The 19,489-nt window shown below is 37.6% G+C and overlaps 1 protein-coding gene across 4 annotated transcripts; it reads right to left on the reverse strand.

The window, feature by feature from the left end:
- Positions 1–4,727: 4,727 nt before the first annotated feature.
- Positions 4,728–18,310, reverse strand: LACTB (lactamase beta). Of its 4 annotated transcripts, none has more exons than XM_074327611.1 (6): positions 17,792–18,304; positions 17,296–17,362; positions 15,649–15,839; positions 14,644–14,911; positions 13,173–13,338; positions 4,728–5,713 (listed from the first exon to the last, which is right to left on the reverse strand). In XM_074327611.1, the coding sequence occupies exons 1-6, from the start codon at positions 18,152–18,154 to the stop codon at positions 5,182–5,184; spliced, it is 1,587 nt and encodes a 528-aa protein (XP_074183712.1). In that variant the 5' UTR covers positions 18,155–18,304; the 3' UTR covers positions 4,728–5,181. The 4 variants fall into 4 exon arrangements, 2 of the variants coding, with proteins under 2 accessions (XP_074183712.1, XP_019610929.2); XM_019755370.2 differs by having other exon boundaries at positions 14,560–14,911; positions 17,792–18,300; XR_012494725.1 differs by having other exon boundaries at positions 5,576–5,713; positions 13,173–13,334; positions 14,560–14,911; positions 17,792–18,309.
- Between the last annotated feature and the right edge of the window lie 1,179 nt (positions 18,311–19,489).

The following is a 19,489-nucleotide window of genomic DNA, read 5'->3' on the forward strand; positions in this document are numbered from 1 at the left end:
GGAGCTGTGGGAATTCTCTGGGGTTTGAGGTGCTAGTGAGCACCATAAAATGTAGCATGGCTATGCAGCTGAATGTTTTTTATCAGCCTGCTTTTTCCTTGTAAAAACGGGGGTCCAAAGTCCTCTTTTTGGATCCCCTGTCCTCTCAGCCTAAGTTAGCAATGTCTCTGCCAATATAATTTTTAAAAATTTTGTGCGTCTCCTACAAATCTCATTGGGATTCATGCTATTAAACAAGAGCCATACCCCAAAATCTCTTCAAAATCAGTCCCCTCTAACTTGGGGTTTTGCTGAGACAATTGAAGAAAACACAGATGACACTGTGGCCTTTGCCTTTTCTCTCTTCACTTAATCTGAGGGAAGCCCTAGGATAGTCAAGCATACCTACGGAGAGGCCCATGTGAGGAGAAACCAAGACCGCTTGCCTAAATCCAGTAAGTAACAAAGCCCTCTTGCCCATAGCTACATGGGTGGGTGAGCCATCAGGGAATCAGATCCTCTGCCCCAGTCAAGCCTTCAAATGACTGAAGCCCCTGTTGACATGTTTCCTGCAACCACATAAGACCCTGAGCTAGAACCCCTCAGCTAAGCTGCTTCCAAACTTATGAAACAGGAATTGTGAGATGGAGTAATCTGTTATGTAGCAATACAAGTAGATAACTAACACACATTATACTAAATGAAAAAGCCAGACACAAAGACCACACATTGCATGATTCCATTTATATGAAATACATACATACATACATACATACATACATAAAAGAAGTCTATGAGAACTATGACTCTATTAGACAGAGCAATGTAAGAACGATGGATATACCAGAAGGAGAGAGCCTATTCAAAGAAGTACTCAACAAGGACTTCCCAAACCTATGGAAAGAACTGGGTCCTTGAATCAAAGAAGCTAATAGAACACTTAATTACCTCAATCCAAAAGGCCTTCTCTAAGGCACATTATATTAAAACTGTCAAAAATTAATGACAAAGACAGAATTCTCAAGGCAGCTAGGGAAAAAGATGATAACCTATAAAGGAAATCCCTTTAGATTATCATTGGATTTTTCAGCAGAAACCCTATAAGCTAGGAAAGAGTGCATTCAAATATTCAAATTATTGAAAAAGAGAAACCACTAGCTAAGAATAATATATCCAGTAAAGTTATCCTTTAGATATGAAGGAGAAATAAAGGCTTTTCAAGACATCCAGAAGCTGAGGGAATTTACCACTACAAGATCTGCATTACAAGGAATAATGAAGGGTGTTCTACCTGAAACAAAAAAGACAAAAGGATACAAAACTATGAATAAGATGACAGACAGAAGCAACGCTTGTTCAAAATATGGTATCAAACACTTAAATATAACATAAAGGTTAAAGGAGGTAAAAACATTAAAAAAAGAAGAATACTGCAATTTGGAAATGAATTCACAGAATAAAAAAGGATAATTTGTGACAACAAAAACATAAAAGGGGAGGAGGCAAAAGACTTTTAACTTACACAGGTGAATGGAGATAAGATGCAATAGAAGAAAAAGGACTACTGTACATATAAAACTTTATTTTGCATAAACCTAATGGTATCCACAAAAAATAAATCTAGAACTGAAACACATAACATAAAAAAGAGGAAATAGAGGGGAAAAAATCACAGAATACCACCACACTAAAATAACACACAGAGACACAAGGGAAAAGAAACAATGGAGACACGGAGCTACCAGAAGACAAAATATAAAATGACTACAGGAAATTTTCATATATCAATAATCACACTAAATGTAAATGGACTGAACTTACCAATTAAAAGGTACAGAGTAGCTTGTTGAATCAAAAACCAAAACCCAACTATATGCTGCCTTCAGGACACATATCCCAGCTGCAAGGACAAACATAGACTCAAAGTGAAGGAATGAAAAATGACACTCCAAGAAGATAGAATTCAGAGAAAAGTGGGTGTAGTCATACTTATATCTAACAAAATGGATTAAAAAAAGTAACAAGAGACAATGATGGATAAAGGGGATAATACATCAAGAAGACAAACAATGAATATATATGCAAACAATGAATATATATGCACCCAACCTGGGAGCACCAAAATACATAAAGCAACTACCAACAAAACTAAATGGAGAGGGGCAGCCAGTTAGCTCAGTTGGTTAGAACTCAGTGCTCTTAACAGCAAGGTTGCCGGTCGATCCCCACATGGGCCACTGTAAGCTGCGCCCTCCACAACTAGATTGAAACAACTACTTGACTTGTAGCTGACGGGTCCTGGAAAAACACAAATAAATAAAAGTTAAGAAAACCAAAACAAAACTAAATGGAGAAACTGACAAAAACACAATGATAGTAGGGGACCTAAATACCCCAAACATTTAAAGATTTAATTTCTATCCTTCTCAAATTCTTCCAAAAACTTGAAGAGGCAATACTTCCTAACTCATCCTATGAAGCCAGTATTACCCTGATACCAAAACCTAAAAAGGACAACACAAAAGAGAAAATTACAGACCAGTATCTCTGATTAACATAGATGCAAAAATTCTCAATTAAATATTAGCAAACTGGATTCAGCAATACATTAAAAAAATAATATATCACAATCAAGTGAGGTTCATTCCAGGTGCACAAGGATGGTTCAACATATGCAAATTGATTAATGTGATACACCACATTACCAAAATAAAGGATAAAAATTATATGATCATATCAATAGATGCAGAAAAAGCATCTGACAAGATACAATAGCTACTTATGATTAAAACACCCAATAAATGGGTATAGAAGGAACATACTTCAACATAATAAAGGCCATATATGACAAACCCACAGCTAAAATCATACTCAATGGTGAAAAACTGAAAGCTTTTCCTCTAAGACCAGGAATAAGACAAGGGAGCCAACTATCACCACTTCTATTAAACATAGTATTGGAAGTCCTAGCCACAGCAATCAAGAACAAAGTAAAAGGCATCGAATTGGGAATAAAGAAGTAAAACACTCACAATTTGTAGATGACATGATACTATGTCTAGAAAATCCTAAAGATGTCACCAAAAAACAATTAGAACTAATAAATTAATTCAGTAAAGTTGTAGGATACAGAATCAATATACAGAAATCTGTTGCATTTCTATACACCAATAATGAATGACCAGGAGGAGAAAGTAAGAGAACAATCCCATTTACAATTGCATCAAAAAGCATAAAATACCTAGGAATAAATTTAACCAGAGGTGAAAGACCTGTACTCCGGAAATTATAAGATACTGAAGAAAGACATTGAAGAAGACACACATAAATGGAAGGATATGTATACCAAACTCATGGATTAGAAGGATTAATATTCTTAAAATGTCCTTACTACCTACAGCAATATACAGATTCAATGCAATCCCTATTAAAATACCAATGGCTTTCTCCTCAGAACCAGAACAACTAATCCTAAACTTTATATGGTACCACAAAAGACCCTGAGTAGTCATAGAAACCTTGGAAAAAACAAAGTGGGAGGTATCATACTCCCCAATGTTAAACTAACTATACTACAAAGATACAATTAAAACAGTGTGGCACTGGCATAAAAGCAGATATATAGATCAATGGAATAGAATAGAGAGCCCAGAAATAAATCCTCACTTATATGGCAACTAATCTATAACAAAGAAGGAAAGGATATATTATGGGGTAAAGATAGTATCTTCAATAAGTGGTGATGGGAAAACTGGGCAGATAATGCAAAAATAAATGAAATTTAACCACTTTCTTATACCTTATACAAAAATAAATTGAAAATGGATAAAAGACGTAAATGTAAGACCCCTAACCATAAAACTCCTAGAAGAAAACATAGGCAGTAAACAATTGTCATAGCAATATCTTTTGAGATATGTCTCCTCAAGCAAGGTAAAAAGAAAACAAACAAATGGGAATACATCAAAATAAGAAAGCTTTTGCGCAGTGAAGGAAACCATCAACAAAATGAAAAGACAACCTACTGAATGGGAGAAGATATTCACAAATGATACATCCAATAAAGGGTTAATATCCAAAATATGTAAGAAATTCATACAACTTAACACCAAATAAACAAACAATCCAATTAAAAATGGGCAGAGGACCAAACAGACATCTCTCCAAAAAGGACATACAGATGGCCAACAGGCATATGAAAAAATGCTCCACATCACTAACTATCAAGGAAATGCAAATCAGAACCACAGTAAAATATCACTTCACACCTGTCAGAATGACTATCATCCAAAAATCAACTAAGTGCTGGTGAGGATGTGGAGAAAAGGGAACCCTCATACACTGTTGGTGGGATTGTAAATTTGTGCAACTACTATGGAAACAGTATGGAGATTCTTCAAAAAATTAAAAATCGAGCTGCCATATGACCCAGAAATTCCACTTCTGGGTATTTATCCAAATAAAATAAAAATACTAATTTTAAAAGATATATACACCGCTGTGTTCACTGCAGCATTACTTACAATGGCCAAGATATGGAAGCAACCTAGGTGTCTATTGATAGATGAATGGATAAAGAAGATGTGGTATACACACACACACACACACACACACACACACACACACACACACACACAGAGGAATCTTACGCAGCAATTAAAAAGAATAAAATCTTGCTATTTGCAACAACATGGACGGACCTAGAGGGTATTATGCTAAATGAAATAAGTCAGACAGAGAAAGACAAATACCATATGATTTCATTTATATGTGGAATCTAAAAAACAAAACAAATGAATAAGCAAAACAGATCCATAGATATAGAGAACAAGTTGATAGTTACCAAAAGGGAGGGGGTAAGGGGATGAATGAAAAAAAAAGCAAAAAAAAGAACAATATTTACAGGTTCTTATTAAATGAGATTTCTCTATATTGCATGTTCAAAAAGTACATATTTTTATCAGAATGTTTTATTTCGAGAGTTAACATTTTTTTCAAAAAGTAAACACAATAGTTATACTTCCCTGAGTATAAAGCACTAATCCTACAATAAAAGACAATTACAAAATTAAGCAATTAGAGGTATATAACTCTCTGCATTCAATTATACTCTAGTACAAATTTATTCTTAAAAATCTCATGTGTTTTGGAACTTTAGTTAACGTTTTAGAAAACAAAACAGTTCATTTTACACCTGTGATGTTAAGGTATGTCTGATCTGTCTTTATCAAATTCCAGAGCGATCTTTAAAGCAGTGCTATTAAGGCCAACAGATTGCATGTTACATATAATAGAAACAACCACTCCTCTTGGGGGAACCTTGTTATTTATAGATTCTGCATCCAGTTCTTCAGGAAGGATCAGCAGGACACTACTGGCACCCACTGCACCTCCAGTATGGGAGGCATAATGCCGCTGCTTCCTACAAGAACCATATGTTTGCTTCTTTTCCACGACACCCCATGCCATGGCGTATTTACCCTCTTTATCCCATGACATCTCCGTGTTAGGGACTGGTGTCCAAATCATAACCATTGTTTCTGGTTTGAGATACCCAGGTAAAAGATTTTCATTTGAGTTCTTAAACAGCCCGACCTGGTAACCATACAGCATTGCATTCCCAAATTTGATAAGGTCACCCACTGTCGACAGAAATCCACCACCAGCCCATTTATAGGAGTTATCCACGTAAGGTGTGTTGACAAGACGTCTCTTTTTATTGTAAACATAAAATCTAAAATGAAATAAGAATGGTCATTAAAAATTTAATAGTCTATTATTGACTTTACACATGAAAATGAATAGGAAAATGTATACATCAGACAGATTATATTTCAATGTAGTGATCATACATTGTCAGAAACCAACCACTAATTTTTAGTATGATTCAGATCCTAATGAAACACTGATAACTGAGTAAACTAGTCTAATTACATGTGAATTAAAGCATAGGAAGTGGGTTGTTTTTCTATTGGCATGGCTTACCCATGCTGTTATCAAAACTTTCAATAACTGCAAAAAAGTGTTATCAAACTTTTAATAACTGCAAAAATTTAACGCTATTACACACGACATATTTTCCCCATGCATATATAGAACCTCCTATGGTTTGGTAGATATTCCTTGGGCTTAACAAATCATGGGACACATAACTAAAAGTGTATACAGCAGGAATAAGGCTAATATTTGTAAGGAGACAGGTACTATTATAATCCCTATTTTACAGATGAGGAAACTGAGGCATCGAGTATAAATAGCTTGTCCACATTCACACAGCTTGTATGTGGTAGAGTTGGATTCACACCCAGGAAGACTGGCATCTCTATTCTATGTTGCCTCTCTGCTTCAGCATCCTACCTTGTACAATGAAGACAAAAATATCTACTTTGCAGAGTTAGGAATATATGCACAAAGTACCTTGCATATTTCTGGCAGGTACTTAATAAGTGATAGCTGTGATTTACTCATGCTCTCAGCAGTTACTGTGGAGCACTCACCATGTGCCCGGCACTGCTTGGATGCTGGGATAAAGTGTTAAACAAGAGACAAGGTGCATGACATCACCAAGTTTCTATTCTAATGTGAGGAGACTGTACCACAAATATTAGGTAAATATAATGAAATCGGAAAATAATTAACAAAAAAACTGAAACTTGGCTCATGAGGATCCTTTCTTTCAAGGTTCAGAATAAAACGATGCTCTGAGGTTTTCAGTTTGCTGACCGTCTCACCTCTAATGATCTTCATTCTACTTTGGATATTTATAAGCACTGTCAGACTGGAATCCACCATTACTTTAAACTGCTTTCTCTCTAAGGTCTCAAACTGAAAAATTTCTTCCTATCACTTCCAATTGTCCCAGCGCTCCAACTGAACATGCTCTCGGCCCTCACTGTGACCTCCACCTATTCCTCCTGGACTCTTTCCAGTTTCTCCAGTTCTGTTAGATCCTAATGATTTCACCTGCTTTTCTGTTCTAGCCTGAACTGTACCATCAGCCATTGCAACTGTTTCAGCGGTGGTCTCACTAGCACCTTTAGGTTCCTCACTCTTTTGACCTTATTCTATACCAATCCACCAGTCCTGAATACATCTCGGTACCGCTCTCCTTGTTTCCTTATCTGTCAAGAAAGGCTGTGGAAATTCATATAACAAAGATGCGATATCAATCCATACTCTTGCTAAGGGTCTTCACTGCTGTTAACAGATCTTTCCCTGGTCATTCCCTGGTATATTCATATTAGCTATTCCCTAGCTCTTCCGCCCTCAGCCTTCTACTCTACCTCATGCCCAATCAGCAGACAACTATATCCTCTGTTATACTGAGAAGATTGAGGTCATCAAAGGGAGCTGGAAACTCCTCCAAAGTGAGCTGGAAACTCCCATCTTTATCTCAAAATGTATTTACATCATCATCCATTCTTTTTGCCTTCTCTCTAGAGTCACTTAAGAAATTTTCCTGTTGTTTTGAAGACTAATTCCACTACCTACATCTTTGCCTCTACAACTTTGCTTCACCAGTTATACTTCTAGATTATTTTACCTCTTTGCAGTCCATTCTCTATGCAGAAGCCAGAGATTATGTCTCCCGCTTCTCCCAACCATTTAAAACCCTCTAATGGTTACCACTGCAATGATAATAAAACCCAAATTTCTTACCACGGCCTACAATACAATCAGTGGACCTCAAAAGAGGCAGTACCAACCCCATAAGCAAAAATTGTGGAGGAATGTTTTCAGTTGTTACAAGTCCTAGAGGGCCCTGAGTGACACAGAGAGGGGCCCAAGGGGCCTGGATGTCCTGCGATGTATGGAAAAGTCCCACACAATGGTGCATCCTCCCATATGCTGCGAGACCTGCAACCATCACACCAGATATTCATGTAAATAAAAATCTGTTTATAACCAGGTGAGCTTAGAACCCTCTCTGTGTTATATAGTATAAACACAAAGTACTGATTGCGCATTTTTACTCCACAGTGAGTTTTTTTAAAAAAATGTAACCACCATAAAAATTGAAGAAAGACTATTTTATTTTGTTCAAACTTTAGCCAGAGTTGGCCACCAAGGGCATGAGTTAAAGAACCAATACAATATCCCTGTGTTGGTCTGCACCGACACTTGTCACCTTTACAATGCTTTTATGTATTAAGTTGCATGTGATTGTCTTCTGATGTTGTCATGAGTAAACTTTAACATTGAAATATCTACTATTATAAATGATACTCATTTTATTTCTTCTTACATTCTAGTTAGAGTACTAAGTGTCAGTTATATGATCTATGACTTTCATTTCAGGGCATTAAAGGAGGTGTTATAAAATATTTGTTAAATTAAGGAGCAGTGGGTCTAACAGCATTGAAACTCACTGTCCAAAATGATTTACCCCCGCTTACTACTTTGATCTCATCACTCGTAACACCTTGACTTGCTTCTTTCACACGTGAGACTTATTTCTGTATTTGCACCAAAGCAAACTCGCTTTCGTCATTCATGTCTCAGCTCAACTAACATGGCCTGAAAACAATGTATGGTAAATAAATTCCACTCCTCGTCCTCTCCTTGTTACGCTATATCCCATTGCCTTGTTTTATTTTCTTCATATCAATATCTGAAAATCTTAATTAAATTGTTTGCTTAAATGTCTGTCTGTCTCTTCCCGTAGAATATAAGTTTCACAAGTGCAGGAACCTCATCTACGTTATGCATTGATGAGTCCGCGATCCAGAACAGAAGTGCTCAGTAAATGAAAGCTGAATGAAATCATTTGTTGGCCAAATCTTTAATGGAGAGACACTGGAGAGATCAGTAAAACCACATGCTGTGGTTGCTCTCAGGGGGCAACAGTCTTGTTGGACAGTTCTTAAATTTCCAAGCACCATATGAGTCACCTGGGGATTTTGTTAAAATGCAGATTCTGTTTCAGTGGGTCTAGAAAGGGACCTGAGACTCTGCAATTCTAACAAGCTCCCAGCAGATGCCAATACTGCTGGCCCCTGGGCCACACTTTGAGTAGCAGGTTGTGGAATGACTAGCAGAGATGGATTCGAGGAATCCTGAGCTCAGTGAAAGAGCCTTATTACAACGGCTGTTCACAGAGGCCAGCCTGCGGATCAAAGCAGTTCAGTTTGGCTGAAGCAGAGAGCTTGAGGGGAAAAGTCACAAGAGTTGATGCCGGAGGGGCAGACATAGGACAGGTCACAAAGGACTTTCTGTGCCATGCTAGGAACTTGGACTCCTTCACCTTAATTCACAAAATGCTCTAGTTTCCTAGATCCTAAGCGGGGGAAGGGGAACTGTTATCTTTTTTACCCTTGTTACATCTTCCAGTTACCAGTCCTTTTTTTCTCCTCATTTACTACCTACCTACATAACACAGTCCACACATGCTGTTTTTCCTATGTACTCACCCTCTGCGTTCATTCAATTCCTTAAAATCTGGCTTCCGTGCCCCCATCACTACCAAACCACATTCTGTGGGTTACTCTCTTGTGGGATCTTCTAATCCCCCTTTCAGACCGCATGCTGTGTGCCCCCTACAGCACTTTGCTGACATTCCCACCGCCCTGCGCTCCGAGCTCTCTCCAGCTCTCAGTCCTATAACTCCCGTGCCCCTCCAGTCACCAGTGGCTCCAGTTTCCCAGGCCTCTTCTATACAGATAACTATAAATCTGCATCTGTGCCACAACCTCTGTTCCATATTTACAATCAGATTTTCTACTAGCATTAGTCATTCTCAAACTTGGTTTTGGAGACGGGCAGGAGAGTTGTTTATCAGAATGACCTCTGGGTTTCCTCCCTCCCAAAATTATACCCTCCCTTCAAAATTCGTAACTTTGGAGAGCCTGTGGGCATATATAGTTTGAAAAATGACTCCTCTTTCTTCCTTCAAGATTCTTATATGTCCCCTGTAAGCCCAAGTCATAATATTGGGTGAAGCAGGGGTGGCCATAGGCATGTGCTTTAAAGATTTTAAAAAAGTCTACAGAGAATCTTAATATGCTCTCTGGAGAACCAATGACTTGATATGTGGACTTCTCATGTCTCAAAATGAACATGACTAAAATTAAAACTAAACTAATCTCTTCCCAACCTTTTTGTCATATTTCTCCTCTCCATTAAAACCTTGGCTGACTCTCTTGCCCTCAACTCTCATATCCATTAGGACGCTAACTCCTATTCTTCAATCTCTGCTTTGTGTTTTGTTCTTCTTCCTTCCATTCCTGTAGCCATTATCATATTTTAGGTCCTCATTACTTTCTGCCTAAACAATGATTACACTTGTAATTCTAAGCCAATCAAATCTGAGAGAAGCCAAATAATAGAAATACATTTTGTCATTGAGACACATACTTCTTAGAGTGAACCCCAAGTTTGTGAACTAGGAGAGAACTACCGGTATATTTTGGCTAATAATCAGCTTTGTGTAACTTCCTTTTAACAGTAAAGCATTTTAAACCACTTACATCAAGGCTGGAAATTAGGACTCCTCAGTCATTCCTCCTTTAAAATAGGAAACTATGGAGAATTTCCAGACTTTAGTCTAGAGTTCTAAACTTTAAATAGCCAAATTCTAGACTGTAATCCCTTGATTCTTTTTCACAGAGGGCAAATTAATGGTTTTTCATGAAAATAAGTTTTTTCAGCTGGATCATAACTTTATTTCAAATTCTTAAGGAATTTCTGCTCTAAAAAGAATGGGATATAGACACAAATTCTTGAGTAAGTTACTAGGACATCTTCGTAACTAAACTGATGGAATGATGCCAGATGACAAACAGCCTCTTCCTACTTATTTAAGAATCTCCAGATTCTGCACCATAACATTATATAACCACAGAAATCTACATCTGTGCATTCTTTACAGCTAAGTGTGGCCTGTGGCTAGAATTCTGGCCAAAGTAATCTAAGTAGTATTTTGGAGAGGGGTTCTGGGGAAATACCTTGAATAGGTGACAGACACTGAGAGGCACTATCTTAAACACATACATATACACACACAGACGTGATGAAGACAATAAATATTTACTCCTGGGGTACAATAACTCTAAAACACATAGCATATTTAATTTATGGTCAGGATAGCATATTTAATTTATGATTATGACCAAGGACTCAAAAGGCTAAATAACAAAGCTGAAAATTTTTTGCTGGAAATTTTATAAAACAAATGACTAGAAATATGCATTTACTAAGTTTACTTTAAGGGTTTTTTAAAAAAAATATGTTTGAAATGATTCCTTTTACTCCCTGAACTCTCCAAAAAAGGTGGTCCCTGTAAGCTCTTTTCAAATAATTACCAAAGAAAAAAAAAAAGAACCAGAGTTGACTTTTAGAGGCTCACATAGATATTGTATTAAGTAAAATAAAAACAAAGCAAATGGACAGAACATTTTCCTAGGTAACAATATTTCCTTTTTTTCTGCACCTAATTTTATTTCAGCAGCCCATTTAATCTAACTAAAATGAACCAAATATCCCTTTAGCACCATTGGGTACTACCAAAATCTAAAGAAAAAACCCAGGGCAGATAGGAACCTTTTACAATATAAATGGAAACTCTGCCTTTTTCCAAAGAATGGGAGATAAAATAAAATGAACTCTTCATCATATTCTGTATTTTGATTTTTGTGCAAGTCAAATTAATCAATCATTAAGAAAATAGAAAATAAATGACAACTATTCTGCAGTCTGTACATTTATAGCCTTAGTTTTCAGCTTAGAAAAGAGGCTCAAGGATACATAATGTTCTTTTCTCCCTTACATGCAAGTCTAGGCATTCATTATCAAATGCCTAGATCTAAATCAAAATAAGGTCATACATCTATGCCATGTTTATTAGAGAATCTTTTTTAGATTCAATTGACAACCTCTGGTAGTTGTCAATTTTTCTTATGTTCCAGCAGAATATAATGTTGGACCTAAAAATAATGAACCCTAATAGTCTGAACTAGTTGAGAACTACAGGCAATTTAAAAAATTAAAATTCATTGCTTGCAGCTAACCCAATTTCCTTATGGTCCAGAAAAAAAAAAAAGTCTCTTTCAGGCCTGACTAACAATGCATATTTAATTCCTTTAAATAAGCTGGTAATTTCAAAATGGTAATTTAACTAAATACAACAGAAGATTAAACAAAATTAGTGTGGAGATAGGAAGATAAAGCTAAAAAAAATTCCACTATTTCATCTCTTTCCAGTACCATTAAGCCATTTAAAGCATGTACTAATGGAAATATGCAACAGTTGATTTGTTAAATGTTACCTTTCTAACAAACCAAATAATTTGAGTAAAATGGAAAACACTGTAACCATAAAACTCTTATTAGTCATTAGCTTCAAAATTCCCTCCCAATGCCCTTTTACAAATTACTGGTAAAAATTATGGTAAATTTTTCATTTGATATATTTCAATGAAATGACGTTCACACTTTTACAGTGGAGAAACCTGGCAGGTACCACCTCAACAAGGTGATTAAAATTACCATCACCAATAATGGGACAAATTGGCATCATGAGACTTCTGCTATAAAGGACATTATTGGGACAACTGACAAAATTTGAATAAGGTCTGTAGATTTGATAAAAGCATTGTGTTAGTATTAATACCCTGAATGCCCTTGTTTTTAGAACATACACATTGAAGCATTGACAAGTAAAGGAATACCATGTCTGTAACTTATTTCCAAATGGTTCAAGAAAAAAATATATTAATAGATAAGACAGTTAAAGTAAATGTGGTAAAATGATAACATTTGTGGACTCTGGGTATATGGAAGGGTATATGGAAATTCTTTACACTATTCTTTTAACTTTTCTATAAATATGCAATCATTTTGAAATAAAAGTTAAAACAATTAAAAATAAAAAAGTAAACAAAGAAAGCATTAGCTTATAAAACATTTAAGAAAAGGGATGAATGAAGAACAAATTATAGATGCCCGACAGGTACAATTTTGGTTTAATTATTCATGTGTTTAAATTATTATTGATGCTTTTCATCTAAGGATCTTGGGGGTACTTTACAAATATGTTTTGTTTCCCCTCACTTTATGGATGGAAAAACAGACATGTAGAAAACCTCCCAAAATGGGGCAAGTTGATTTTGGAAAGGAGACAAGGAAAATTTGACTTTCAATAGATAACATATTATTAAGATGCAATATAGCTAGACACACCAAAAGTATTTATTTACCTTGCTCTATTGTAAATCACTGGTTCATTTTCTTCCTGCACAGTTGTCAGCATATCCAAGTCATGGAATATTTTCTGCATATAGTCCAGATACTTATATCCTGAAGCTCTTTCAACTATGGCTGCCAGTAGGGTATAGCCAAAAGTTGAATACAAAAACTGACTACCTTGAGGCATCATTGCATGGAGGAAAAAAAAAGAAAATGATTCATTATTATTTAAAAACATGTAAAATATTTTCCCACTGAAAACTGGTATACCTTAAAACTGGAATATTTTACTTCGGCATTTATAAAGCATGGATGTTATATTAAATTTAGTCAGCTTTGCAATGGCCCTGCTTATTCCATGTACCTAACGAATGAATGAAATGATGATCAATATACTTAAAATTTCACATAAATCGACTCCTTTCTATGAAAATGAAATAAATAAATCCTACCTTAAACATCACAAAAATCCTTCAAACTGGCAACAAAATAGGAAGGGAAAGAAAAGCAAATTTGGATTCTTGTGTCAATTGTCTGTTCTTAATAAACCTAACACCCATTGTTTAAGGCATAAATAGCTGTATGAGTTACTTTAACAAAATATATGTAGCTATAAAACCCTTTCAAATACACATTAAAATACAAATACATATTCAAGCATATGTACTGTTTCAAATATATACCTTTATCTCATTTTGGATTCTGGAAATGTACATTGTATCATTTATACTAAATATGGGTGAGAATCTTATTTTTTAAGACAAAATCCATAATTATATTTCTTTGTCCTTATTAGTTATACCTACATAATATCTATTCATGGTAAAGACAACTTTTAAAATGAAATGGAATAAAAGTAAATAAACCTATGGTACATTTAAAGATATTAAGTGGTTTCAATAGGTATCATACCAAAAAATATACAAAAACAAAGATATTTATTTTTATAGATTAACTCTTTGGGAAATAAAATTGAGTAACAATAATTCTTTAAGGAATGAAGGCACAAAATAAGTTGAACAATTTAAATTCTAACTAAATAGTAAAATACTAGCAATACTTTATCACGTCAACTTTGGTCCAAATTTTATTTGGAGAACTATTATTCCAACATTTCTCCATAATTTTTCCACAAATATCCTGATATTGAGAATCCACTAAATTGGAAGCCTCTGTGAGGCTAAATTTAAATAACTACCTGGATGCTAGGCAGGAACTACATGTTAAGTTCTTAACTATTCAGAAACACAGACAAAAGGCAGGCACTGGACTGACAGCAAAATCCATGCCACAATCTTCAGCCACATCAAATGCCCTCAGGATGGTATCATTTTGGATTTCCTAACAATTAACACTCCAGTAATGATGACTTTGTTAAGAGAAGGAATTAACACTCACCAGGTTTAAAGAATAAAGGATCATTTTTAAATAATCTTAGGGATTCAATTGAATTTTCGAACTTTTCTCTCAAATATAATTCACCTTGTTCAAAATCATTTTTTTTCTTGACAGGTTTTGAATTCCGGCCTTTGGCTTCATTATCCTGCTCTATCTTAGCTTTAGCAAAATCATTCTTTTCATTACTTTTGCCTCCTTTTTCTTTTAACTCTTTTTCTTGGTCAGAGTCCATCGTCTCTTTCATCATCTTCAAGGCTTTATAAGCTTTCTCTTCTTTCACCTTTTTCATGTCCTTTTCATAATGACGAATTCCACTTAAATGGGAAATCAATAATCTTGTTGTGACAGAAACCTAATTGTAAAAACATGAACATTCAATTACATTATTAAATTATAATTAAAAAGTTCATAGCCTTGGAATAATACCTCAGTAATATTCTCCATTTTAAACTGCTGCTGGAAAAATATGTCACGTACAGATCTTTAGCCTCAAATTTCAGAAAAGTACCCACTTGATTGTCATCTGGATAAAAAAAAAAAAAAAAATTAACAGGGGGCCGGCCTGGTGGCTCAGGCAGTTGGAGCTCCTTGCTCCTAACATCGAAGGCTGCTGGTTCGATTCCCACAAGGGCCAGTGGGCTCTCAACCACAAGGTTGCCGGTTCGATTCCTCGACTCCCACAGAGGATGGTGGGCTGTGCCCCTTGCAACTAAGATTGAACACAGCACCTTGAGCTAAGCTGCCGCTGAGCTCCCAGATGGTTCAGTTGGTTGGAGCGCATCCTCTCAACCACAAAGGTTGCCAGTTCGACTCCCGCAAGGGATGGTGGGCTGTGCCGCCTGCAACTAACAACGGCAACTGGACCTGGAGTTGAGCTGCGCCCTCACAACTAAGATTGAAAGAACAACAACTTGACTTGAAAAAAGTCCTGGAAGTACACACTGTTCTCCAATAAAGTCCTGTTCCCCTTCCCCAATAAAATCTAAAAAAAAAAAAATTAAAAATAATTAAAAACAAACCAAAGAATTCTATGCAACCTGTTAAATCATTTAACATGTCATTTGTCAAATGAACTGTGGGTTTCATTACCTTTTCACCCTCATATTCTTTTTCTGGGAATTCAGGAACATAATGTTGTACTGGAATATCAAGATCCAGTTTCCCTGCTTCCCACAACTTGGCAAGAGCAACCATGGTGAGGCTTTTGCTGATACTGGCAATTCTCATAACCGTCTCTGGCTTGCATGGTACACGGTTCTCAATATCGGAATAACCTAAACCTTTTGGGGAAAAAAGAGCAAAAAATCACTATTAATAAGCTTCATGGTCAAAAGGGTCTTGAAAAACTGAAACAATACTATCTTAAAACATCCTGTGTATTTATCAAAAGGAAAAGGTATTCTACCTTTATAAGTTAATGAAAACTTAACATGTAAGGGATGACAGTCTTAAGAACACCGACAATAGTTAAGTCCACCAATTTAACCTTATAACTAAATGGAATTGTACCTTGTGCACAATAGCAATTTTCCAACTGGTTCAAATACTAATTTTTTTTAGCTTATCTTTTGGTTATTCTACATTTTAAATAAATTACATCATTGTTCTTCAGATTATATTTATTCTTGATTTTTGAGTTTCCACTGAATTCCTTAAAATAGCCATCCAATAAAAATAAATATGAAAAGGGGTCCCGCAAACCCAATCTAGCTACCAATTCAATTCAGCTGCAAACCAGTAGAAAAACAATGTAGTGCTAATTTAAAGCTCCTTCTAGAAAAAATTGTAAGTTCATCTTTTGCACAGGCTGAAAGTGTGGAAATCTAAGAGCTACAAAGAACTGAGATCTGCAAAGAAAGAAAAGGTATACAATGATTGTTTTTAAACTGTAAATGTGGGTTATGCTGAAAAGTATTTGCACTAAAAACAGTCTTCACCCATAAAGCTGAAATTTATATAATTTTTGACTATAATATTTTTCATAAATTAGATATATTGATTAGTCTATACTTGTACTTGGGGGAAGAATCATTTTTCTTTAAATTCAAGACCCTACTGCCCCCATTGTAAGTAGTAAAGAAGTACTACTTTGTTTCAGTGATGTCTGAAACAACATTTCCTAAAAGTATGGTTCCTCAAAACCTGGGATGACAAGTTGAACCAATTTGTGTGAAATGGAGAAGTATATCAAGTTATAAAATGTGATTTGATAAAAGTATAATAAAATAATCGGAAATCCCTCTCCCAATGCTTCTAGCTTGTTGTTTCAAAAAATAGCTGACACCTCTGCATAATCAAAGAAAGTAATAAAGTTCGTAAACTCATTAAGACAGGAATCATGCATACACCCAGTTCTTAGTACAGTGCTTTTTACAGAACAGGTGATTCAATACATTACTGACTGAATTAAAAAAGAAAAAAATCCTGACATTCTATCTACTTACAAGGGTTACCTACAAACATGCAGTTAATAGATTGTTTTATATACAACTGTCAGAACATTAATCCAGTCCTTACAGAAAAGGGGCCATAGAAACAAGCCATTTTTAAGACTGCAACTTATTCATTAGTCACATTTTAATTCTTGTTTACAGAAAACCCGATACTTTATTGTTAGACACATTCTCTACAACATGGGTGGTTTTTCAAGGGATTCACTCCAAGCAGTAAAACAGCAAGATTTCATTCACCGATTGGCACAAAACAAGCCACTAAATAACACTGTTCTGAGCCTACCTTCTGACCAGACTTCTTTTCCATCTACAGAGACTCCAACCACTATACCAGGTGCGCCCACCTCATCCTAAAAGCGAAGTGGAAAGGAAGACAGTTCAAAGACAGGTCGAAATACCTCGCACACCAGCGATCTCACCTGGACCAAGCTCCAGGCTCCGCCCCGCCCCCTCCACCTGGGCCCCGCCCACATGGGCTCTGGCCGGGCTGGGCGCTAACGGTGAGGGGTGTGCCGGGTTGGCACCCAGACTGGAAAGAGGCGGTCCCCGAGGAGGGCGGTGACCTCTGCCCGGACTTGGGCAACCACCCGACAGCGCCTGACCGAGGCCAGGAGGTCAGAAAACGGGAAGTCTTTCTCCGCAGCTGACCGCGGGAATCCCACTGCCCGGGGTGGGGTCTGCTTGGCCCGGGGAGATGACCACCGAGGGGCCCTATGCCAGGGTGACGCCCAGGATGGGGAGCCTGGTTCCCGGCTGCCTCCGCCCCGTTGACGCCGCACCTTGATTCTGTGAAGCAGGTCACGGCTGCTGTCGATGGCTCTGGCGAAACGCCTGGAGGTGGGCGGCGCCGGTTTTTGCGGAGACCATCCGGCGAGGGACTCCTCTTGCGGGGGCGGCCGCTCGGCCAGAGGCGACGCCTCAGGGTCGGGGGCCGCGGGGGGCGGCGCGGGGGCTGCACCCCTAAGCCCGCCCGCCAGCTTCACCCCGAGCGCCAGCCCCAGCCCCAGCCCGAGGCCCCCGACCCAGCCGGGACCGAGCTGCGGCAACCTGGCGCGCTGGTGAGCCCCGCGCCGCCCGCAGCCCCACGTCCAGGCCCCGCGTGTCGCAGCCCGGGCCGTTACGGCTGACAGGAGCCGGTACATGGCGTCTCTGGCGAGCCGGCAGCCACCGAGCTCGCACTGGCCCGGGTGGTTACAGATGCGCTGAGGAAGGAGAAGAGGGGGCGGTGACGGCGCTCAGACCCTAGCAGTCGAGGCCCGATAGCCGGAGCGCCGATCACATCGAGCCCTTCCTCCTTTCCTCTTTTTCTCCTTTCCTTGTCTCTTGATGTTTCTTATCTTTCTCCCCCACCCCCTTCTCCCCATGTAACTCCCCCCAGATCAAGGGTCACCTCCTTAGAGAAGTCATCCTAGTCCCTGTCCCCTTGGGAGTTTTCGCCACAGCTTGACCGCCAGTGCGCACACTTCCTTAGTAACACTTAACACTTCGTTTCATTGAACTCATCTGATTCCTTACTAGATAGTGACCTCTCTGGAGAGCAGTGACTTTTACTTTTGGATCCTCAGCTCTTGGAACAGCGCCTGGCACATTGCCTTAACAGGCATCTCCTTTTCCCTCAGAACTCACTTTTCTCTCTCTTGTTATCTCTATTCTTTATCTCATTTCAGCTCATAGGGCCTTCTAAAATCTCTTCCAGAGGCCTAGCTCCACACTACATCAAACATATTAAGTTACATCCAGGCCTTATATTAATTTTTTTTGTACTGTAAAAAAATTTTTTTTTTAATTTGCACTTGAAAAATTTTAATAGAAAAACTCATATAATTTAGTTATGATTTCTGACATCTGTAGATGATCAGATATTCTTGTGAAATAAGAATCTAACCTCAAGTTGCTGCAAAATGTAAAACGTGTTATCCTAATTGAACAATTAGTGACAATGTTAATTTTGAACATCCACTCCAATTTTTCAATTTTTAAAAATACTTTGGGATACACACACACACACACACACACACACACACACACACACAAACATTTCTGAAAGATTTTTGAAAGCTTGTAGGCCTTCAGGAGCTGGGGCAATATACCCACTGTATAAAAGCCTGTCTTTTCTTACAGGTGGAATATATATAGAATTCATAGGCTTGAATTGACAGTCTATTGTCAGGAGAAAAAAACTGTAAACATCTTGAGCTAATAAATGTTTAACTGGAGGAAAAGGCAATAATGGTAACCACATCTAGTCAGGAAATACTGGGGCTAAATAATTATAAGGTGCTGGAGCTGCTCTCAAAGCCCTCAACCCTCAGGAGATCAGGGTATCCTAAGACTCAGTGTTTGGTAATGGAACTCAGAGGTTTCTGGAGCACCACCTGCAGTTAGAGTGGACAGGTGCACTCTGTCAAGATGGTATTGGAGGTTCCTATCATAGGGACCCCACTATTCTAAGCACATGACAGTGAGAGAAAACAATA

The sequence above is a fragment of the Rhinolophus sinicus genome, linkage group LG03, assembly GCF_036562045.2.
Source record: "Rhinolophus sinicus isolate RSC01 linkage group LG03, ASM3656204v1, whole genome shotgun sequence".
Taxonomy (NCBI): Eukaryota; Metazoa; Chordata; class Mammalia; order Chiroptera; family Rhinolophidae; genus Rhinolophus; species Rhinolophus sinicus.

What these genes read in the sequence shown, in the direction of transcription:
- LACTB (XM_019755370.2), bottom strand. Translation starts at nt 18,154, where the DNA reads ATGTACCGGCTCCTGTCAGCCGTAACGGCCCGGGCTGCGACACGCGGG. An exon ending in ACCTGCTTCACAGAATCAAG is followed by an intron (nt 17,363 to 17,791) that starts GTGCGGCGTCAA and finishes CTTCGCTTTTAG; the next exon opens with GATGAGGTGGGCGCACCTGG. An exon ending in AAAAGAAGTCTGGTCAGAAG is followed by an intron (nt 15,840 to 17,295) that starts GTAGGCTCAGAA and finishes TTTCCCCAAAAG; the next exon opens with GTTTAGGTTATTCCGATATT.